General features: G+C 43.6%; 1 protein-coding gene across 1 annotated transcript; it reads right to left on the bottom strand.

Annotated features, from left to right (window-relative positions):
- Positions 1–280: 280 nt before the first annotated feature.
- Positions 281–24,992, bottom strand: DHRS7 (dehydrogenase/reductase 7). The gene is made up of 7 exons (XM_032235886.1): positions 24,770–24,992; positions 15,060–15,212; positions 5,549–5,655; positions 4,834–5,073; positions 3,193–3,315; positions 1,918–2,133; positions 281–476 (listed from the first exon to the last, which is right to left on the bottom strand). Exons 1-7 carry the CDS (start codon positions 24,897–24,899, stop codon positions 441–443), a joined length of 1,005 nt encoding a protein of 334 aa, XP_032091777.1. The 5' UTR covers positions 24,900–24,992; the 3' UTR covers positions 281–440.

The following is a 24,992-nucleotide window of genomic DNA, read 5'->3' as shown; positions in this document are numbered from 1 at the left end:
AGGCTTAAGGCATCCATGGAACTCCTGAAAATGGATCCTGGTCAATTCACTTTAGGAATACAGTCCCTGGCATACTATGAAAAGTTTGTGTGGATCTGAAGCCAATGAAAGTTGCACATTCCTGCAGTAGGTCATAAGCAAACCTTGTTATAGGCTAGTGTTATATAAACTCAGCCAATATTTGAGGAGATGGGTTGGGAGAAAGACAAGATTTGAATCATCATCTTGGTATATATGTTGAAAAGCCAACAAGTGAATGAACTTTCTTTGGGTAGCCATCTCATGCTGCAAAGCTAGAAGTTTTATATCGGTACATCTGTCTTGTTGCATGTTTTTGCATCATTTTTTACAAAAGAAAACCATAAACTTTTCAAGCAGAGGTTCCTCTCTTTTCTTTGTGCTGGTTCATGTTCGAAGGAATGCTCAGCTGCTCCTTTTCCTTATGAAGACTTTTTGTAATAAGAAACATCAGCATCCTGTAAGAAACAATACAGCTACTTAGGCAAGGCCAGTCAAATAAAGTAAGCAAGATCCTTGAAATGCTTCAATTCCATGCATGTAACATGTATGCAGAAGTCAGAAAAAGCAAAAAATAAGTTCCGTTAACATACAATTCCCACTCAGCTATTACTTTAAAACAATATAAAACTGTGATAACGTACAATCCATACTAAACTAGTGAGGCTTAGCTAATCCAATATACCACCTAGGACTACATTTTTTAACATTTAATATGAAATCTTGAATCTGAAGCATTTCATTAAATAAAACATTTGTGTCTGGAATTAAAGCATGCTGAAAATGTTGTAGTGGAAGGGTCACATCTGGTTTTAATGCTCTATTTGACACAATAAACTGTGGACTTGGCTTTGCAAATTTCCAGACTATACATTGAGGCAACTAAAAAAAAACACCTGAGGAATCTGGTTTGCTTCGATTCGATTCTGTATTATAGAAAGCATTCAGATAACCGCCTTCTACTTACATCAGAAAGTGGTAATATTTTCCTTTAAACTTTGAATAGAGCTGAAAGGGGGAAAAATCACTGGGAGTTGGGCAACAAATTTCAATAAATAACTTCTGGCTGACTGTTCAACAAACCATAATAATAACTTTAGTTCTTGGGAAGAACTCAGTACAAATAATGGGAAGACTGATAGTCTGACCTGTAATGGCGCTCCTGATTATATTTATATTCTCCTGTCTCTCATCCACAGCGGAAAGAAAAGTGAAACCCTGCCACTACTGGGAAGTCCGGAAATCTCCAGCTCCAAAAATGTGGTCTATTCTCTCTCTTGCATTCTACCCCACAAACCCTCAACTATTCCAAAAATCAGATTAACTGGATCTCAGTCCCAAGCATTGTTAAAATGCAGTCCTCTACATGTTGGGCAAAACCAAGTGTGTTCATCAAGGAATAGGAGTTGTATATATCTGCACTTCAGCCTCTGAGAAAGCCAAAAATCTGGACCTGGAACAAAAGGACATGTTCTGGAACGTACACAAAAACAAATGATGCATAGAGCTTTCAGATTGTGTACCTAATATTCAAAGTAGGAATCTTTGTGTTTGGCTTCCTATTAATGTCCATCCCAAAACAAACAGGCAGGTACATTATATCATGCAGGTATTGGAATTGCAGGAACAAATAAAAGTATGAACAAAAGAGATGGGATTTAAAAATCAAGATGGCAGACACAACTGCAATTAAAGTGCATAGTCTTTAACTGGATATTCCTGCTAAAAAAATAGAGCTGCAGTCACCACTAAAGGATATATAGAGCCAAAAATATCGATTTCTTGCAAGGACACTTAAACCTAGAGTTTTCTGCATAATATGCTACCTTCTCAGATCAGCCAATCTAGTAGGTTTAAATGATACCAGGATAGGAAAAAGATTCTATTTGAAGAACATACCACTCCGCTCTTGAAGTTCTCTATCCGCTTCTTTCCCATGCGGTTCAATAGCCACCATGCCCAAGTGGGCATATACTGCCACATATAGCATACTGCCAAGTAGGGATGGTCACTGATCCAGGCTTCCTTCACATCATTAGCCATGCTAACCAGAGTTAAGCGAACACAGCGTTGAGTTGTCATTTTGTGAGATTGGTCCCCAACGTTTTGATTAACCTGGTAATGGGGTGGACACACAATAGAAAATGAGACAAAATCAGAATATGCTACAAGTGTGACTTGCTAGGCTGATTAATCTCTGTGTCCCTCCTTAAAAAAATTATCTGTTACACATTACAGAACTTCGAATGAAGATTCCTTCCTCCCCTTTGCCATCATAAGGAAAAACTAAAACTCAAAATCAGAACAGGAACAACAAAATTTCAAGTTACACATTAGGAGTAGATATGCTGTTAAGAGAATGCCAGGGCACCATTGGTTGAATTAAATGCCATAGGCATCCCTTTCCTGTTAAACAGCATTTAACAGGGAATGTGTCTCTAGGCACATAAAATAATGGTCTTAGCAAATAATTGCAATCACAACTTAGGGGCCCAGACTTGGCCTATCTTGCACTGTCATCAGCAATCACAGAACAGGGCAATAATTAACTAGAACAGATTTCATTTCATTCTTAACTCTATTGGTCCAGAGTTCATTGTCCCCTAAGTCATTTAGGTCAGTTTGATCTAGTGCAGGAGTATCAAACTCAAGGCCCGCGAGCTGGAACTGGCCTGCAGGGTGCTTAGATCTGGCTGTTGGCCCGCCCTGGAAACAGTGAAGGACCAGCCTGCAGTGCCTCTGTCAGCAAAATAGGAGCTCAGGAGGGCCACGTGCCACCATTCCAAATTCCATTTTCACTGGCAGAGGGCTGCAGGAGGCCCTCACAGCTGAAAATGGAGACTCAATGATGTCGAGCTGGCCACATGCACCCTGGCCACACACCCCATGGTCAAACGCAACCATGATACAGCCCTCAATGAAATCGAGTTGGACACCCCTGGTCTAGTGGTTATGGTCCCAGTCTAGAAACCAGGAGAGAAGAGTTCTAGTCCCACTTTAGGCATGAAAGGCAGCCTTGTGACCTTGGGCCAGTCACTCTTTTAGCCCAATTTACCTCACAGGGCCGTTGTGAGGAAAATAGGAGGAGAAGGAAGGAGCCTTAGGTATGTTCACCACCTTGAGATATTTGTAAAAATAATACAGGGAAGATTAAAAAAATAAATAAATTCCTACCTTTGAGACTTCTTCAGTAAAGACATTTTGGATGATCTGTGACTGGACAGGCCCTGGACAGATATTGATTACACTTATCTCAGGGTAATCAACAAGCTCAGGCCGAAGAGAGTTGAAGAAGCCCTAAGAAAGAAAAGCAGTAACTTTATTACAAGGGCCTCCACAACCACAAACAGAGTAAACTATCATGTGCCTCAAAGATAGTAACTGCACAGAGATGCAATTATAAACACAATCTACAACGTTGCAAAGTTTTGTTATCTGGTTTCAAGGTTTTAGTAAGGGATCCATAATGCCATTTAAGATGGGTTGTTATATAAGCTTACTCTGTTTTACCGATTTGGCATCTCCATTTTTCTTCCCTTGTCTATTTTATTTGCTAGGTAATGGCTGTGCTAAAACTGATCTACACCATGTAAAAAACAACAACACACCATGTACTTTTCTGAACCCCATGCTGTGGATCTTGATACCAAGTACCAATATCATCCAAGCTAGAAAAAAATAAGTGTGTTGGTTGTACTAGGGAACCCAGATTTGATGTAGGGTTTCCGTAATTAACTTACAAAAATCCAAATATCCACTAGCAAAACAAAGACCATTTTTTATACTTCTTTGCTGGTGTCTCATAGTTACTCAACCCAGTTGCAACTTAGATATAGCAATCCTGTTCAGGAACCACCAGTTGCTAATCATTACAGAAACCCACATTATTACAGTCACTGAATTCTGGTCAAATTTAATTGAGAGGGAAACACAACTGCTGCCTAGTACTTCGTACTTCAAACTACACAGCCAAAAACTTTTTAAAAATACGTGTAGTGTCTTTACTGGATATCTGACACAGATATCCAGTAAAGACACAGAGTTTAAAGTCTACAGAGTTATGCTTAGATCGGCTTGGGGGCCTCACAGGCATCCTGCCATAAGAAGAAGAAGGGGGGGAGGATGAAAGGGGGAAGGGGTGGAAAGATGAAAGGGGAAAGGATGAAAGAGCAATAAACCTTTGTGTGTACCTGATAGGAAATTAGGAGGGGGGGGGGAATAATAAGTGAGAATGACCAGAGTAGCTGGATCCTGTTCATACCAGCATCTCACAGCCAGAAACCCTGAGAAATATGCTGATTAACATCTCCCCACAACATCTCAGAGTTGTCAAAACATCTTGGTAAGCTCTGGTTGGCTGGAAACTGACTCACGGGGGGAGAGATGGGCTGGGGGCAAACCTATATCTTATTTTTGTTTCCAGTGAGCGCAGGCAGGGGGGGGGATAGGCATGGTGAATGTTGCAGTGCCTCTGCAGTGAACGACTGCTGTGGTACTCCAGCATTCGTAAGGTTGGGACTGTGTCATAAGTGCTCGGGGAGTTAAGTGTCGTAACTAAGGGATTACCTGTACTGGGGTCTCTTCTCTTAGCCAAATCTTCATGGCCTAGCAAGCCTCAATATTAACATAGGGCCTTTGAAACATCTCTAGTTGCAATTGCTAACGAACATAAGCCTAAAACACAGCCTTCCTGGCATCCCGCAAATATCATGGAATTGCAATTTCATGACTGCTAGCTGGGGGACCTCTTGGAGTTGTGCTCCCAACACATTCTGGGAACCTCACTTGACCAAAGCAGCTGGAAAAGGGACTTACCTGCAAAGCATGTTTGCTGGCACAATACCCAGTTGCTAAGGGAGCTCCCATGATACCCATGACGCTGCTCATCGTGACAATCTTTCCCTGTTTCCTTTGGATCATGTGGTCCAGGACAAATTTAGTTAAGGAGACAGTTCCCAGATAGTTGAGTTCCATTATAGCGTTATAAACATTAACACTTGTATCTACGAAAAGAGAACGCTGAGAACGTCCACCGTTGTTCACCAAAATGTCAATCTTTGGTAAGAAAGGAAATGAAGGAGAAAATAGTTATACTATGGCTTCTTGTCAGCATCAAGAACTGAAGTGACTGTGGACTTAGAATGCAGCCAGACCTCAAATAACTCTCTCTGCTTGAATTTCTGAAGCCCCACTCATTATGCGTTTCCAACATCATTTTCTGGGATATCTGAAAGGGTTTCTTACATATATCTGCATTTTCACGCTCCATCTTGGCTACACTGAATCCTTTCTAAAAGGGTAATTGTATTACACACAAAAGCAAATGAACCTCCCATTCCAATTTAAGGTAAAGGTTAAAGGTTCCCTCGCACATATGTGCTAGTCGTTCCCGACTCTAGATAAATATATTTGCCCTAACGACATGTTTCTTACCCTGCTCTGCTTCTCTCTCTCTCTCTCTCTCTCTCTCTCTCTCCCTGCCCCCCCCGTGTGTTCTGTCCCTCTCTGTCTCTCAAAAAATGAAACTTACCCTCCCAAAATGCTGAAGGACTGTCTTTGTGGCAGATTCATGGGATCCCCTGTCAGTCAAATCAAGTGGCAAAATGAGGATATCCTTCTCACTTAGGCTGCTGATCTCTAAAGGGAAAAGGATAAAAACAAAATGTCTTGTAGAAACAATGGATCTTCCCTCCATCCCACCCCATAAACACAACTCAACAAGCAGAAAGGGGCATCCAAAGTTCTCCTCCCTCCCCTTTGATGTTCCATTTTTCACACACTCCTGGCCCTTCATGATCTGATGGGCATCATTTGGCCACTAAGTGCTTCTTTGAAATTCTTTTAAGTTTGTCATTCGTGACTTATTTAATATGGGCTCTGTTTTCCAATTTTATTCTATCTATCTGAAGAGTCTTCCCAATGACTTGTCTTTGCATATTTAAACTTAGGTTTCAATGTTTGTGTTCCCAGGAACCCACCTCTTGGGTATTGCATGATTTGTACTTCTTCCAACTCAAGATATCCTCACGCATCTTTATAAAACATCATTCCCTTTGAGCTAAGGTTGGGCCCCACCCTGTTGCTTTTCCCAAAAGCCCTAAAAGCATGGATTTGTAAGAGGACCTGGGGACCACAAAGAGAGATGGAGCCAGTCAAATGGCAGATATGATTGTACTGTTGCCCCCATGGGTGCTGGAGACGGTTTTTACTATATGATGGATTTTTTCTAAAAAAAATAATTGTAAGCTGCATGGAGTCCCCTATACGTGAGTTGGATGGTTATATAAATTTCATTAATAAATAATAAGTAAGTTTTCTCCAACATCATAGCTTAAAAGTGCAGCTTTCACAGCCTTATGTTGCAACTTGGAAATCATACCCTTGACAATTTGTACCTTTTTGTTAGTAAAATTCTTTGCCGCTAACTAACATGCCAAGTAAGCATTGTATATCTTGTTACTGGGGCCCTCGGGGTTTTAATTCAAATATACGTTTCGGCCCTTCAGAACATGGTGTCTGTTCAATCAGGATTGAGAAACCTGCATTGCTCAGATTGATTGCATGTGAATGACCCTTGGCCTATTTTTAAAACTACTTTGCAGAAATGGACTCTGAAACACAACAAGGGGTTTGTCCCTTCCCTGCTACTTGGGAGGAGCTGCCTAGTGTCAGAAAACAGACAAGATGGCACTTGAGAGAGAACATGGGTGTGTGATCACTTTTGGCTCTTGGCCAGGCCCCTGTGGAATGTGTTTCTCTCTGTGAAAAACCAAACTGTTATCCCTTAAAAAAAAATCACTCAGAAGGCAAAAGTAATTTTTGGAGCTGCTTTTCTCGGCCTATTTCCCAACAGGAGTCTTGTGAGCTGAGGACTGGAGGAACTGCAGTCCAACATGTCTGAAGGGCATGAGGCTGGGGAAATGCCCCTTTTCTGCACAGCTTCATCCAGGCTTTTACATAGCCCCTGCTTATCTATGAGCAGAATATAAGAGTTAAGGGGAGTTTCTGCAAGCTCTTCATATTGTAATTTAAAAAAAACAGGCAGAACTGGATTTCAGTAATTCTTTACTGGCAGTAGCCTATGTCTGTGTGTATGCATGCATGGGAAGCATAGGGTGGGAATATATGCCCACTCTGAAGCACATGCCTGAGAGAGAGGAGAGAGAGAGGCTTTAGAATGAAAAAAATCGTTCAGAGCTGCTGTGTGCTCACTTCTCCTATATGGATGATCAGATGATTTGGGTTTTTTTCCTCCATAGCCAGACATATCCAATTTTTTGGAACTGAACTGAGTTTCTCCTTACACACCAAATGTATTCCCATTTTGTTCAGTTTTCAGAGAGTTATCACGTGGGCACATAGGGTTGGAAAAAAATAAAAAGTATTCTCCCAAGCTCTTTCATAGGAAGAATCTGGGAATCTAATATAGGAAAATTATCTAGGTCACTCCCTTGGTTTGTTATTTGTATACTCCTTTTAATTATGACAATATCAGCAATTCTAAGGCATTAGAAATCAAGTCATGTGTTGTGGCCCGCCAGCGGCCAGTGGAGCTGGCAGAAGATTCAGACAGTGAGGAGGTTGGGGAGGAACATGGGCCAGTCCTGGAGTCTTGGGAAAGCTCAGACGAGGACTCTGTGTCGGAGGCAGAGCCTTATACCAGTTATCAGCTGCCTTCAGAGTCAGACATCAGTGAGGCAGACGAACAGCTGAGGCCCATTCCCAGTGTGCACATGCGCAGAGTTGCCAGACGAAGGAAACAGCTAAAGAACAGAGGTCGACTTGGGAGTAAGACGATGAATGGCCTCTCCCAGGAACGAAAGGGGAGTGGAGGTTGCAGGAGACAATTAGTTCGCTTAATTGATTTGTGAATCTCCGAGACTCCTTGCCAAGTTTTGCAGATATGGCAGCTCTCTAAGCCAGATAAGGTCTGTGGTTGTAATCCTCCCTTGAAAAACTTTGCTGGATGTGAATGAGCAGAATTCACAGGAAATTAATAAAAGGGTTTTTTGTCAGGACAAGGACTTTGGTTCATGCTCTTGGGAAGCCTAAGTCAGAACATCAAGGATTATGATGGCATCTGTTAATGATTAAATCACTTGCCATAAATCAAACAAAGATAATTAATCTGGCGCCTTTTGGAGCTGAGCAAATGTAATATGCAACATTAATTTTGTAAGAAAGCTCCTCTCTGCTCCACTTGGCTACATATCAAGAAAGGGAATGAAACCTGGATAAGCTAAACACCTATGCAACTGCAACCTAGCTCAACCAGCCTAAGGTGTAAACAATATTGAGATGAAAAAAAATAATCTTATTGACAATTAGCTGTCCATGAATCATTCAGTTTTTCCTAATCTTGTCAGCATGGGATACCTCCTATAATTGCCAAGTATAATTGGAGCCAGTATCAAAATGGTTTGCTGTTGCTTCCTTCCAGAATATCTCTTATTTTCTTTCTTACTGTCTTGGTTTTTGAGTAGCAAACCGAAACCTACTTAACCAGGCAAGGTCAGACAGATGCTACAGAAACCTAACTGGGATTAGCACAGCCCTTTATAAAGGCCTTCATGGTATTGGACGTGGGTACTTGAGAGACCGCCTGCTGCCAATCATCTCCGCTAGACCGATTAGATCCCACAGATTGGGCCTCCTCCAAATTCCATCCGCCGGCCAGTGTCGACTGGCGACTACCCGGAGGAGAGCCTTCTCTGTGGCTGCTCCGACCCTTTGGAACGAACTCCCCGTGGAGATTCGAACCCTCACCACCCTCCAGGCCTTCCGCAAAGCCGTTAAAAAGACCGTTGGCTTACCTGAACGGTCGTTCTCGGGGCACTGCGAAGAGAGCCCAAATGCTGGGTTAACACAGCCTATCTGCCCTTGGACTGAGTGATGTTTTTCTTGACCACGCCTCCCTTTGCCTGCACATGCTCAATTCGAAAACGAAGGAACCGTCCTGTAATCAATTACAGTCAATACAGCCACATCGTTCAAAATACAAACACCCGGGTGGGTTTGGGCTCTCTTCGCAGTGCCCCGAGAACGACCGTTCAGGTAAGCCAACGGTCTTTCTCCAGTGCACTGCTCAGAGAGCCCAAATGCTGGGACATGCCCAAGCTATTGAGTCCCAGGGTGGGGAAGCGCCGAAGCCTCTGGCATTTCAGCCACTCTTTGTAATACTCTTCTGCCAAAGGAGGCTTCGGCTGAGGCAAAGGTGTCAATCTTATAGTTTCTAATAAAGGCCGTGGGGGAAGCCCAGGTGGCCGCTCTACAAATGTCTAGGATAGAGGCCTGGGTAGCCCAGGCTGCAGACGTTGCAGCGCTCCTAGTGGAGTGAGCGGTGATTCGTCTCGGAGCCGTCTTGCCCTGGTGCTCATATGCCAGTTTGATGCAAGCACGTAGCCAACGTCCCACAGTGTGAGAGGAGACCTTGCGGCCCAGGGACGCAGGGAGGAAGGAGACAAAGAAAGCCTCTGACCGGCGGTAGTCCTTTGTTCTCTTTACATACGTGCGCACGGCCCATCTCACGTCCAGCTTGTGCCACTCACGCTCCTTAGGGTGAGAAGGATGGGGACAGAAGTTGGGCAAAATAAGTTCTTGAGTCCTGTGAAACAGGGAGTTAATTTTCGGAGCAAATGACGGATCAAGTCTCAATATTACTCTGTCCGGGTGAACTACGCACAAATCCTCCCTGACAGAGAGCGCAGCAAGCTCGGCTACCCTGCGAGCGGATGTAATGGCCACCAGGAAAGCGGTTTTGATGGTGAGGTAGCGCAGACTGGTCTTTTTCAAAGGCTCAAATGGGGCTTTGGTCAGGGCCCGCACAAATGGAAGATCCCATGACGGATACCGGTGAACAGTTGGAGGGCTGATGTTCGCTGCTCCCTTGAGAAAGCTCTTGATCTGGGGGAGCTGACTCAGCGAGCGAGAGGAGCCCTTTGCCAGGATGGTAGACAACGCTGCAACCTGGCGTCTGAGGGTGCTGATTGCAAGGCCCTTATCCAGACCCTCTTGCAAAAAGTCTAGGGTCTGGGGGATCGAGGCTGAGGAGGCCTCTATGTTCCTAGTCTTGCACCACCGTGAGAAGGCGGCCCAGGTGGCATTGTAGATTCTAGTCGTAGAGGGCTTCCTGGACGCTTGGATTGTTCGAATGACCTGGTCAGAGAATTTTTGCTTTCTCAGGAGCTCCCCTTCAAGTGCCAAACGGCTAGCTGCAGCCACTGGGGCTCCGGATGGGTGATGGCCCCCTGGCTGAGGGCAATCTTGTCCCGGGGGATTCTCCAAGGTCTTTGAACTGAGAGGCTGACCAGGTCTGCGTACCAGGGCCTTCTGGGCCAGAAGGGAGCCACCAGAATGAGGTCTACCTTTTCGGTCAGGAGCTTGTTCACCACTTGAGGGATGAGCGGAAGTGGAGGGAAGGCATACAGAAGTCCCTGAGGCCACGCTGACCTCAGAGCATTTGTTCCCTCCGCCTGGGGCGAGTGGTAGCGACTGAAGAAGCGTGGGAGCTGTGTGTTGTTGTGTGTGGCAAACAGGTCTACCTGTGGCTTGCCGAACCTCCTCACGATCTGCTGGAACAGGTCCGGGTGCAGGCGCCACTCCGAGTGGTCGATGCGTTGGCGGCTCAGCCAGTCTGCTTCCCGGTTGCTTACGCCGGAGATGTGATCTGCACTGAGAGAAGCCAGATGACGTTCCGCCCACCTGCCCAGCGCTTCTGCCTCGAGCATGAGGGCCTTTGATCGAGTGCCCCCTTGCCGGTTTATGTGCGCTTTTGTCGCCACATTGTCTGTCATCAACAGTACATGAGCCCCTCTTACTAGAGATGCGAACTTTCTCAGCGCTAGGCGAGCTGCCCTCAGTTTCAGCCAATTGATGCTGTGGGCGGCCTCCCTCTGAGTCCATCGGCCTTGGGCTAGGTGGCCCTGACAGTGGGCGCCCCACCCCAGGAGGCTGGCATCCGTGGTGACAACTAGTCTCTCCGGCTCCTTGAACAGGCAGCCCTTCCTGACTGCCTTGGACCTCCACCATGCCAGAGACCGGATCACCTTTCGTGGGAGCCGAACCCGCCTGAGTGAGTTGCTGTTCCTGGCCCTCTGCACTGGCAGCAGAAACCACTGCAGCTCCCTGGCGTGAAGGCGAGCCCAGGGAACCACCCCCAGGCACGAGATCATTATCCCTAGGAGCTGGGACAGCTGAATGATGGGTACCGACCTGGCAAGGCTGCAGTGCTTCACTCTGCGTCTCAGGTTCGACAGCCGGTCTGGCGAAAGAAATACCTGGCAGGAGGTGGAGTTGATGACCGCACCCAGGTGCTGTATACAGGTGGATGGTCGGAACTGGCTCTTCTCCATGTTGACAGAGAAGCCATGGTACTGCAGGGTCTGCACAGTTAGAGAAACATCGCGGTGTGCCTGCTTGGTGGTGAGAGAGTGAATGATTATGTCGTCTAAATAACATTCCAGACGAACCGGATGGTTGCGGAGATGAGCCGCTAGCACTGCCAGAATTTTGGTGAATGTTCTGGGCGCAGATGATAGCCCAAAGGGAAGAGCCCTGTACTGGAAATGCTTCCCTTCCGCGTAGAACCTCAGGAACCGCCTGTGGGCCACATGGATGGGGACATGCAGGTAGGCCTCTTTGAGATCTATTGATGTCAATAGGTCCCCCTCCCTCACACAGCCCAGGATGGAGTGGAGTGACTGCATCTTGAACCTCTTGTAAGCCAGATGCTGATTTAGGCTCTTGAGGTCCAAGATGGCCCTCCACCCCCCTGAACTTTTGGGCACTAGGAAGAGGATCGAATAGAAGCCCCTCCCCTGCTGATCCCTGGGGACTGGCTCTATCGCCTCTATCTCTAGGAGATGGCAGATTTCTGCCCTCATGCGTTCCCTCTTTTCTGGGTTCCTGGGGGTAGGACAGCGGATAAACTTTCTTTGGGGAAAGGATAGGAAGTCCAGAAGAAGGCCCTTGCGAATGGTGTTGACTTGTCCGATGTTATCTCCTCCCACCTGTCGGCATACAGCCGTAGCCGACCCCCGATGGGGGGATCCCTGTGACCGTCACTTTCCCTTACGAAAGGGCCGGGATCCACCACTGTTGTTTCCTCCTCCTCGGAATGGTCTCCGAAAGGAAGACTGGGATTGGTTGGCACGAGCCCCGAAGGATCTGTCTTGGTGCCTATCCCCCCCTGCCTGAACGGGCCTCTGATAGGAGGAAGGGTGAGAAGATTGCCCTGTTTCCTGGCTCCTGTAGGGTCTCTTACGAAAGGACCCCGCCCCTTTACGGTCACCCCTTTTAAAGGTTGCCGGAAGGATCTTGCGTTTGTCCTTGGTTTCGGTGACAAACTTGTCCAGGGCCTCTCCAAACAGAAAGCCCCCTTTAAATGGGGCCGATGCCAGCTTCCATTTAGCCTTCATTTCGGCCTGCCAGTGCCTGAGCCATAGGAGGCGGCGGGAGGTGATATTGGAAGCTAGAGCTCTGGAAGAGAATTTTGCTGCTGTCAAGGTGGCATCCGCCGAATACTCGACAGCGGTAATAATCTTGGTTAGCTCATGGCGCCACCTAGATTTCCTGGGCGGGGGTCTGGACCTGAGTTGGCGCAGCCAGAATAGGGTGGCCCTAATAAAAAAGGAGGCAGAGGTGGATGCCTTGATGGCCCAGGCAGACGCCATGTGTGTTTTCTGACATGCCTTTTCTGACCTCTTATCTTCTGCCTTAAGTCCCTCTAGGAGCTCAGCTGGCAGGTTGGAATTGGAAGTCAGAGACACGACTGGGGCATCTACTTCTGGGAATTTGAGGATTTCCTCCATTTTATCTTCTACTGCATATAGAGTTCTATCCCCCCCACTGGGGTTGGTCAGGGTGCCTGGCTGTAGCCACTGGCGCTGTACCGCGTCCATAAATAGGTCTGGCACAGGAATAACCTCGGGAGTTTCTACTGTCTCTTTGAACAACCCATGCTTAAGATCCTTGGAAGTGGAAGCCTGAGAGGCCTCAGGTCTGGAAGTGGGGCCTAACTCTGTGGCCGTCATGGCTTTGTGCAAGATAGACTTGAATAATGACGGTTGAAACAGGCCAGAGAATTTTGGCTTGTCAGGGGTGGGGTTTTCGTCTTCGGTGAAAATCTCCCCTTCTTCCTGCTCAGAACTTGATAACCCAGAGTGAGAGGGGCTTGAAGATGGGGAGGAGGATACGGGCTCCTTAGAGGTGGAGGCCCGAGGTTTGCGTTTCTCCTTTGGGGCCTTGCCCTTGCGAGAGCCCTTGCGCTTAATGCCTTCAGCTATCCCTTGGGAGATGGCTAAGGCAATTACCTCCCTCATTTCATCCGAGAGAGCAGGACTTTTCCCCCTTTTTTTCTTTTGCTTACTGGGCCTGCGCTGGCTAGGCCTGCCTGAGCTGGATCCACCCTTCCCAAAGGGGGAATTCTGGACAGAATCTCGTTCCTCTCCGATGGAGGAGCTAGGGGAGTCGGGGTACCCCCAAGATGCTTCAGGAGATGGATCCCTGGATGCATAGTTATCCCCAGACAAGAATCCACTGTCCCCGGGGGATTGGGCCTCACGATCAGAGGAAGCTGACTCCCTGCTGCGACGGTCTGGGCTAGGTTCTGGCTGAAGGGGCCTTGAAACCTCCCTGGGATCCACTGTGGCTCTTGGAGAAGACCTTTCAAGTGAGCCTTTGCGCCCTTTGCCTTTATTTACAGAGGGGTCCAGCTTGCAGCGCTTGCTGGAGGGCCCCACCTGATCCCCTAAGGCCTCCCTGCATTCCTCAGCCATTTCAGGTCCCCACGAGGCCTAGAAGATAGCTGGAGTTGGGATGGGCACGCGCTGGCCTTTGCAGTCCAAAAGCGCTGGCAGAATCTCCAGGAGGGAAGGGCCGCCTTGGGGTCGGATTTCCTTCCTCCCACCGCCCTCGGTTCCCCGAGACTTAGCTTATTTTCCGGAGGGAGAGACTAGCTGGCTTCCCAGACTAGCCCCCAGCCTCCCCGCGGCGTTCTGCAGTCGTTGAGGGCTTGCTGAGGCTCCGTTGGCTGGCTGGGCTCTTCTTGCTGCCTTGTTCCTCGCACGCTCTGAGCTCTGCCGCTCTGCCCAGTGAGTCGGAGCGATCCAAAATGGCGGGGGGTGCGCACGCAGCCGCTTCCCGCTCTTTCCAGCCCTGAAGGTGTGCGAAGGCTCCAGCCGTCGCTGCTGTTGCCGGGCAAAATGGAGCAGGCGAGGGAATCCTAGCAATCCGGCTCACTGCTTTAGAGCCTTCTCAGAGCCTTGCTGGACTTTTCCTCCCCCTGGGACGCCCCTGTTCCAACAGGGAACTTGGTTTATCCCACTAATTGCTCCCTTGCTAGCCAGCCCCCGCTGTGCAAGCCTTTTCAACCCCCTGCAGTGCTTGCAATTAGCAACAGCAGGGAAAACCCGGCAGCCCTTCTCTTAAAGCGAGGGAAGCCTCACTGGAGGCAAATAGACAGACCTGATGTAGAAGCGTGATTTCCTCTATCTGAGAATTTAAACGTGGTCCAAATTGGGAAACTTTTTCCAGCCTTTCTGCTCTTAGACTGGAGCTCTCCCAAAACAGCCCTAACTCGGGCGGACTGAGTTTTCGAATTGAGCATGTGCAGGCAAAGGGAGGCTAGGTCAAGAAAAACATCACACAGTCCAAGGGCAGATAGGCTGTGTTAACCCAGCATTTGGGCTCTCTGAGCAGTGCACTGGAGAACCTGGCTGTTCCGACAGGCCTGGGGCTAAAGAGCTGTTGCCCCCGTCTTGAATGGTATGACTGTTGTGTGTTTTTAAATTATGTATTGTTATGTATCGTTTATTTTTTATTTTTTGTCTGTACCCCCCCCCCTTCCCTGATTTGATTTGTTAGCCACCCTGAGTCCCCTTCGGGGGGAAAGGGCGGCATATAAATATAATAAATGAAATGAAATGAATGAAATGAAATATGCCAAAAGGGGCACAGTAAGTTTTGTTCTATAATTTTATTTGCAATTCTTGCAACCTACTTAAGGAAAAAATGCATACACAAAGTTCTAGAATCACCCTTACCAAGGCACTTCTTTTTCACTCTCTCCAATTCGTTTTCTCTTCTTGCTGACAACACAAGCCATGAGCCAATCTTGGCCAGCTGGTAGGCCAACTCTTCTCCAATTCCACTGGAAGCACCAGTCACCCAGACAACTTTCCTTGGCAGCTCCTTTTCTGGAGAAGAAAAAGAACACACATAAAAATGATAATAGGTGTCAAGCACAGGATATTAGGAATCCAGGCAGTACAAATGAGCATAGGTTTACTGCATGCCAATGCTCTCTACAAGAATATGAACTACTAATGGACAAAGCAAATTGGTGGTAGATACGAGTCAATGGAATTCAAGGTGGACTAGACTTGGGTCTCTTGAGGGCAGGAAGGGACTTGAGCAGTGGTGAAATTCATTTTTTTTACTACCGGTTCTTTGGGTGTGGCTTGGTGGGCGTGGCAGGGGAAGGATACTGCAAAATCTCCATTCCCTCCCCACTCCTGGAGGAAAGATATTGGCAACATCTCCATTCCCACCCCACCCTGGGGATAGCCAGAGGTGGTATTTGCTGGTTCTCCAAACTACTCAAAATTTCTGCTACCAGTTCTCCAGAACCTGTCATAACCTGCTGAATTTCACACCTGGATTCGAGACTGATGACATGCTTGACCTCTCCCTCAGGCTCAGCAAGGTCATGATGTAGGTCATCTCCTACATCAAGTGTTCAATAGCAACTTTCATGAATATGTATATATCTACATTGCAAGACACTATTTATAGTCATGGCTGTTAGTCAAATTCTTATTAACTTTTATGAATATTTACATATCTGCAAGCAAGAATTTGGTTATTAGCTAAATCCTTATTTACTTATTTAAATCCATATATCTGGCCACCCATTTCACAAATGCAACTAGGTTCTAGGTCCCTAAAAAAAATGTTAAACCAAAGATAGCAGTATCTTAAGACATTTGAACACTAATAAATGTATTACATCATACTTTTTTCTGATTAAACTCCAAAAAATCTCAACCATCATAAATAGATTTCTGTTGAAAGGGTCAACATTCTTTCTTGTTGTGAACTTACTCAGAGGCTGTTGAGGTGCAACAGAGGCCAGTTCATCATTAGGCAGCAGAAGAAAGTTTGAACTCTTATGCACACAATCAAAGTACAAGGTGGTTTATAGAAAGCAATTCTTCCTAGGGACGTCATTGGCTTTAACTGTGTACCATTTGCTCAAACATAAATCCCCAAGGACTTTGCTGTGTCAACAGAAAGAACCCATTTTCGAAATGTGCAGGCAACAAAGCAAACAAGAAAATCTGCCAAATATCTATCTACATCTTTAGCTACAGGTTACTAGGCATGCATATGCTCTGTAATACATAGCTGTATTTATTCTGAAAACAGAAGGCCTATCTGGAGTTTTCACAACACATAACAGTGAAAATCTTGTTTTTGCTATTGCTCTATATAGGATATAATGAAGATAAATTTGTTTTAAACAAAGGTAGAAACACAAGGAAGGTTATGCTGGATCAAGCCACAGATCTATGTGTTCCAATGTTTCCCACAATGATGATTAAATGCCAAAGGGAAAACCCCATACATTCCATCAATGAAATAGCCTTCTGATATTCGTAATGATAAGAGATACGAAAGTTAATATATTACTATTTAACTACAGGTATTATTTATTTATTAAATTTCTATGCATCCATCTCAGTGATACAGCGACTCTGGGAGGTTTACTATAAAAATTAAAAAGGGCTAGATTAGATTAGAATAGAATAGGAATAACATGGAGATCTTCTAGTTCAACCCCCTGCTTAGGCAGGAAACCTTATACCCAGGATGGCGAACCTATGGCACGCATGCCACAGGTGGCACACAGAGCCATTTGTCAGGGCACATGACACGTTGACTTCAGCTTTTTAAAAGCCATTTTTGCCCTCCCCAGGTTTCAGAAGCTTTATAGGAGCCTGGGGAGGGCGAAAACAGCCTCCCCCACCCCGCCGGAGACCCTCCGGAGGCTTCAGGAGCTTCCCTGAAGCCCCCGGAGTGCAAAAAACTGGCCCTACAGGCAAACTGGAAGTTTAGAAATGGACTTCCGGTTTGCTTGTAGGGCAGGTTTAAGCCCTCCGGAGCCTTCAGGGGCCTTCCGGAGGCTTCCCTGAAGGCTCCGGAGGACAAAAACCACCCAACGGACAAACTGGAAGTCACCCAGGCAGACCCCCCCTCCCGGTCACATGATGCAGTTCAAGTGTTTGGCAACCGGCCTGCCTTTATGGTCCTTTGCAGGATCCTGCAGTCACACCGCTGCAATTTACGACATTTTCCCTGAAAATCGGCATTACTCTTGGTTTTTGCAAAAACGCCCAATAGTGAAAAATGAGTTCACTAAATAACCATGGCATTTATTTAACAACTGTGGATTCACTTAATGACCATGGCGATTCATAATCCTCACAAAAATAGAATCAGGTTGATTACATGATGACCCATGACATATTACCTTAATGGGCAGGCTCCATTATGGCCATAATTCAAGGATTACCTGTAATCTTTTCCTAATCTTTGAAGGGAAGACTACCACAACATATTTTAGTAGCAAATCTCATGAACTAAATATTAGATGAAATGCTTTATTTTGTCTATAATCCCCACCATTCAGTTCCTTTGAATAACTCTGCATTGAAGTGTCATGAAATAGAGAAAAAAACATCTGCTTATTCATTTCAAATTTTGAACCATTTTTCGGAATTGTGTTAGCTGCTACTCCCCCCAACCCCATAAAGCTATTTCTTCATACTGTACAGGAGTTGTCTGATCATTCTGCTTGCCTTCTCTTATACCATTAAGAACTATACAAAATCTCCCCTTTTTAGGGAAACTGACCAAAACTGTAAACTGTCTCTAAGTTGAAGCATTTTAGCTATGCCAGGCTACAAATGTTAACACCCAGCCAGCGTGGCCAAACTCCAATAGCAATAGTAGCAAGCAATAGTTAGACTTATATACCGCTTCATAGGGCTTTCAGCCCTCTCTAAGCGGTTTACAGAGTCAGCCTATTGCCCCCAACAACAATCCGGGTCCTCATTTTACCCACCTCGGAAGGATGGAAGGCTGAGTCAACCTTGAGCCGGTGAGATTTGAACCGCCGAACTGCAGATAACAGTCAGCTGAAGTGGCCTGCAGTACTGCACTCTAACCACTACGCCACCTTGGCTCAATACATCTGGGAAATACCACATGGAAGTTGATTGCTGTACAAAGGTGTAACCAATCTCAACAATCTTTTGTGTGTGTGTGCTCAATACAGCCAGCAGATCAAACATTGTTTACACAAGAACAAAATATATCAGACATCTGGTATAGTATTTTGTGTCACATGGGGTTCATTGAATGAATTTGGGAAGCTCACTGGAGGGTGGTAACTCCTTTCCACTATCACTTGTCAGCCACGTGTCGAATGGCATCTTTGACACACAAGATAATACAGTAAGCAGTCATTCATACAGCAACTACTGATAATCTGAAACTCCAGGAAAGTACTGTATTCAGTCTCCTTTTAACCTCATGTAACGTGACTGCCGTTACTATACATCTGGTAAGGAATGTTACAATTTAACTGCATGCTGGGTAGAAAAAGAAGAATATTTTTTCTGCTGACTCTGGATCACTTTGTGGCTCATGTAAAATGGTTGAGCACAAGTTCTAGACTCCATAAAAACATAAAACTATAAGAACGTTATTTGTCTTTCGTGTGTTGTAATTCTGTCATCTTGAACAAATTCAGTGCTGAAATTCTAACATGGTGAGAAAACAAATCCCCTTTCTATATATTATTTATGGTCCCACACAAATATTACAATGTTAATAATTATCCTTCCAGTTTTTCATCCAAATCATTAATGAAAACATTTATTATACAGTCGGGGATCTGAACCTTTAAATTTCCCAGAAAATTCTGTTTATTCACTTATTTCAGCTCTTTCTTTGCTTCAAATGTTTTAGCAATGATAAGATCAACTACTAGGATGCAGTTTTTAGTATTGACAACTCAGCATTTTATATAAAACACAGCACTATTTAATTAATAACAGGAGGAAATAAGTTGTACTTCTCTTCCTGGAATTTGATCACAGAAACTCCAGTAGTTGGTTATGATGGTGTTAGTTATATTTTTCTAGATAAAATCACTAGCATTTGAGCCAGGTGTGCCACCTCTGAATGCATATTTAGCTGTGTATAGATCTGGTAACTCTCCTTGTATTGTTAAAAGTAATGATACCTTCTAGTACAACTTGACTTCTGTGGCAGTTTTCTTGGCAGAGTGACAACTAGTTTATTTATCAAATTTGTATGGCCAGTCATATCATATAGAATGACTCTGGACTGGGTATTGCACTGAATTAACTATATATATATGATTTTTACAACCCCTGGTAAGCCCCAATTATGGGAGGAAGCTAACTGCTTCCATCATTTGTCAATCGGCTCGTCACAAGAGTCCATCACGACAGAAACCCAATATTTTTACTGTTGCCTTTGTTATATTTGCACAAATAAATAAAACACACACACACACACACAGAGAGAGAGAGAGAGAGAGAGAGAGAGAGAGAGAGAGACTATGAAGATTAAAAAATTAATTGTCTTCCAGATGATTTGATTAATGTGGCCTTTAACCATCAATTAGGCGTTTTAATCATTAGCATTAGTGACTTCTGTTATTCTTGCCATGTTTTATTCTTTTATTGGTTATTATAATTTCTTCATTGTGATTGTTGTGAGCATCCTTGTTTGAAGGAGGATATTATGAGGTTGCCCTCTTACAAAAATTAGTGTTCCTCTTGAAGCCAGCCCAGCAGTGTTCTTAGAGCTTTCCAAAAGTTAACTTTAAAAAATGAATTGTTCTGGAGGTGTTTGGGGATCGATCCTTCTGTTTCTTGTATTTCTAGTATTGTTTGGGTTTTTCTAGCAATGTTCCACCTGGCTGCAAGGTCTCCTAGGCTTGTCTAATTCTTACAGCAAAGTTTGTCAATGTATGGTGAGATCAGGAATTTTGTTTTTCAGCTACTTTGTCACAAGACTGGGCATGATTTGTGTTGATCCTTTTGTGTCTAATGGAAAAAAAACTGAATCATTCCCACTGTTTTGGTTTTAATTATTATATTTAACTGTTTTTACTGTTGTAAACCAAAAAGAGTCAATCGATATACCTATCATGATATTTAAAGAAAATATATAACATGATATATAAATAGAATAAAATGCCAATGAATTAATTGTTTCTTGGGTTCAGGTGACCTGAGAGAATGTCTTCTTGTATATGATTCCCTCTTGTTTACTGTGATAATCTGTGTTTGCTCAGATTTGCCCCATCCAGCCATCTCTGTGGAGTTTATGAAAATGATGGCTACTGAATTTAGGAAAAAAATATCATATTTTAGATCAGTTTCTACTAAGATTATAAATGTAATCTTAGTAATTCCAGTTCCAACATCACTTTTGTCTGTTTTGAGATGCAATGAAATTATTTTTAAAGATCTGCTGAGGGCCTTTCATGTTAGCTATAGGCTCATATTTTACCTACAGTTTTACATGTTAAAATAATCTTTAAACCTGACATAGCATATTTTAATGGAAGGTAATATGCAAAATAAGTCAAATGCTGATTTTAGGCTATTTGTTTGATGGATTGTACAGATGTTTTTCTCATCCTTCATGAGGTTTTTTTTTTTCCTGATTGCATTTTATAGAAATGAGTTTACCAATGTTAACAGCTTTCCATGAAGGGCTGGATAGACAGCTAATATGGCAGACAGGTATCAATCCATCCATCTTATTCCACCAGTCAGAACAATAAGCTTGTCTTCATAAGATGTCAACATCAGCCACTCTTATTTATGACATTCTGACTCTGACATTCTCTTCAAGTGTTGCATCACTTGAGGAAAATGTTTCGACAGCAGTAATTCTTGTGCTATGCAGATAAGAGTAAGAAAGCATATGATTCATCTGCAGAGACCATGTTCAATTGCAAATAAAGGAAGAGTAAACCACAACTTAATGGAAATTGTTTCTTCATCTTGAAAGTATTCCTTGTGATCAGGGCAGTCTCATATTATTCCAATATAACCAGCTAATAAGAGCATCATCTTTTAAATAAATAAAACAGTGGTGTGTCAACACAATATTGAAAACAAGAAATGTATAGGAAAGAACACGGAAAGAAAAAAACTAAGGATAAAAAATAAATAAATTCAGAAATCAATATATCTAACCAAACCATAAATACATCTCTAAGAAAAGATACCATTTTCAAAATATCCATTCTTAATATTTCTATACAAAAAGAGTTTTCTAGAGATACTGGTATCCTAGAAGGAATTACGGTATTTTGTTAATGAAACTAAGAATTTATTTATTAAATGTATATATCACCTAGCTCACTGTCAAGGGACTCTTATATAAAAGCCTTTCTCTTTCCAACAGCCTAAACCAGAAAAGTAATAGATGGTTCATTTATCAACAAAGCCACCAGGGGACATTTTTTGTTTTGGTTTGAAGAGTTCCATGAATTCAACCAGTTCTTATTGTTGAGCAAACAAAGCTCAGTGGATTGAAATATTATTGCTAATCTTAAAGTAGACATGTGTTGAAAATCCTTGATGACCTACCTCAAGGATCTTCTAATTTAGCCCATGAAGTAATGTATACAAGCATTCAAATTAGTAACCAGTGATAGTTATTTTCATGAATTTATCCAAGCCCTTTTTAAAATTATTACCTAGTGGCCATTACTACAAGAGAAGATGCTGCTTCTTTTATGCCTCATCTAAGTTTTCTTGGATCATTTGGGTGGCTACTGCTGAAGGTGGATAAAAATAGATGGTTTAAAAATAAATAATTTTTAAAAAAATTTTAAAATTTAAATTGGATTTTTTAAAATCATATTTATTTTAATAAAATGTTGTTGGAGTAAAAATCTACCTAAAGATAGTTTTCTATTTAAGATGCTTTAGTTTATTCATGGAGATTTTGCAATATCCTTCCCCCAGGAGTGGGGAGGGAATGCGGATTTTGCAGTATCTTTCCCCTGCCACGCCCACCAAGCCACGCCCACAGAACCAGTAGTAGAAAAATGTGAATTTCACCGCTGCAGGATAGCCTCTTACAATTTAAAACAAAGGAATGGTACAAAAAGGATGCTGCATAATATAAAATACACAAAATTTAGTATCTGTTTGAACATGAAACTGTATCAAATCTACCCTTAACATTAACACCTACGCAAAGATTTTGTCTTTCAAATGCTTCGGGCAAAACCTCATAATTGCACTAAGAATAACTGCTTCTAGATTCCTGCCTTTCATCAGCAATTTGTTCATGAACACAACTATATACAGAATAAATAGCAATGCAATTATTTAATCTGTTTAGAAAATTTTAAAAAATTATCCAATTGCTGCTCTGTTTCTTTACTACATAATCAGAACAATTAAAGATACAATTGTGCCATCTTTTTATATTTCATCAATATCATGTTATAGATTTCAATTTGTCTGGGGATTCAGTTAAATACCTTGAGAGTCCAGAAACTGAAGTAGGACAGAACTACTCAGAGACTTAATGGTTATAAATTTAGGTGTTTTAGAAACGACAGTGGTGGGCCGACAGCAGACTTTCAGTATCTGTTGGAGTGTCACAGAGAACAAGAGGTGGATTTATTCCCTACTACTACAAGAGATTCAGGCAATATACACCAGGAAGAACTTCCTGATTATAAGAGCTGTCAGCCAGAGGAACAGGCTGCCACCTGAAACGTTAAGTTCTCCTTTATTTGAGATCCTCAAGTACTATATATAATTGGTCAAAGATGGTCTGATGGATGATTTGCCGAGCAAGAATTGAACAATATGACCTCTAATGTTCCTTCTGACTTTATAATTTTCTTTCAACCGTTTGGCTTTTTAAAAAAAAATGTAATTATTGCAGTAAAAGGTCTATATGGTATTAATAAATGTATTAGTAGATACTGTTCTGCAGCTAAATCTAACTAAAGCTTAAACAAATGGATATTAGAAGCAACCTTCCACTTAATCCAATGAAGCTTAATTTACAAAAATTACAATCCTCCATTTAATCCAATGAAGCAATATACAAAATCATGTCCACAAGACTTGGCTTTATATAAAAACGAGTGCTGTCACCCTAGAAAATGAAATGTGTATCTGTGAGTGTGAACATCTATGCTTTAATCACCAATATAAAAGTAGACTCAATCTACCGGATGAATTGTTTATTCTAATTCTCTTTTGTTAGGGGTTGTTTACAGGGAAGTAGGTAAACCCTATCAGACTATGTGTAATGACACTCTGCTTTTAGGTTAACAGAATGTAGGTCTTGTAAACCTGAAAGTTCATACTATCTTGTTTTAAGTGGATCCCTGCTTAAAACTGGGTGGTACAAAATTTTAGGTTTACAAAAGCTATATTTGGTTTACTCAAAAGCAGAGTATCACTACACATTATTTAATGCAAAAACAAAAACAACAGGCTTGCTTGCTTGAGACTTAAGCTACTGTTTAGCTCTGAACACACACTTAATTCAAGAGTTTGTGAATAGCCTTTAAAAAAAAATCCTTTCCCACAAATTCCTAGATTTCTCCCTTCCCGTGCCTCAAAAAGTAGGGGAAATGGTTGGGAAATAAATGGATTGTAAAACCTCTGCAATCCACTAGCATCCAGCTGTAAATCAGACATGGGCCTGATCAACAACTTTTGTCCAGTTTCCATAAGTAAACTGGCTCAAGGACAGTTACAAAATATGATAAATGCAGCTTTGTGTTCCAGCAACCAAGCTAAAAGCCCGGGCATATTTAGTTGAGATTAGGAAGCAATGCTTGAAAAACGTATTCTGAACATGGACAGAAGAGAGGGCTTGCACACATCCTAGTCAGAACCTGCAGATCCCCAAGAGTGGCGACTGTAGTTTCCATATCTGCAGCCCGAATGGCCGGTGCTTGATTGAACTCCAGATGACAGTGAGACCCTATAAAACATCCTGCAGTCTGACATTTTGTAGCCCCAAGCTTCACTTTGAGCGAGTTTATTTTCGTTTCACTCTTTTCCCCAGAAAATCCTGGAACAGTTGGGTTGTTTAAAAGCTGAAAACATAAAACAAAATCCCTCCGGAATAGTAATATAGTTTTTCTTTTTTTTTTCAAAAAAGCAGCAAACTAAACTAAACTAAAGTTAAAGGTCATTTGGCCACGTGGTCCGATAAATAGGATAGAGCTCTAAAATAGAGCTGTTTTCAAACAGTCAGAAACTGTAATCCCGACATCTGGCATATTCCAAACTCACGAAGGCTTTCAGCTTAATTTTTTTTTAAATAAATCTCGCAGCATCCCCCTAAATTCCACGGGCAGTTCACCACCGGCTGTGCGGAAGATCGTGGCGCCCTTGTCTGTTTGCTTGGCGCGGGGAGGGCGGTTAATTAACTCTCGCATTTTGTCCGGTCTGCGAAACGGCCGCTTCCTCCCTCGTCCGCTTCTTTTGCTTATCCCTTTTGCAAACGGCTGTAATCGAGGGGCCGGAGAACTTGTGCCACGTCCCCGCGCGGGAGGAATTGAGGGAGGAAGCAGCAAACGCCAAGCAGATGGAAGCGAAAAAATTGGGAGCCACCGCGCGCGCACGAGAGAGAGAAGAAATATCTTGTGACTTACCGGGCTTTTTGCCCCACCATTCAGCCCACTGCACGGTGAGATCGCTGTCAGCTCGGATCCAGCGTAGGAACTGCAAGATTAGGTAGGCTATGAAGCTGCCCACCGCAATGTACTTAAGGCAGATCTCCATGGCGCGCAGAGAAGTCGGGAGCGTGGCACGAGTTGAGACCCAGAAGAGCCCCTTCTTATAAGCAGAAGGTTGAGCTCTTCGCCCGCTGTCCCA

This window comes from Thamnophis elegans, chromosome 1, assembly GCF_009769535.1.
Source record: "Thamnophis elegans isolate rThaEle1 chromosome 1, rThaEle1.pri, whole genome shotgun sequence".
NCBI classification, from domain to species: domain Eukaryota; kingdom Metazoa; phylum Chordata; class Lepidosauria; order Squamata; family Colubridae; genus Thamnophis; species Thamnophis elegans.
Note: the sequence above shows the minus strand (reverse complement) of the source record. Positions and strands in the feature narration are given on the sequence as shown.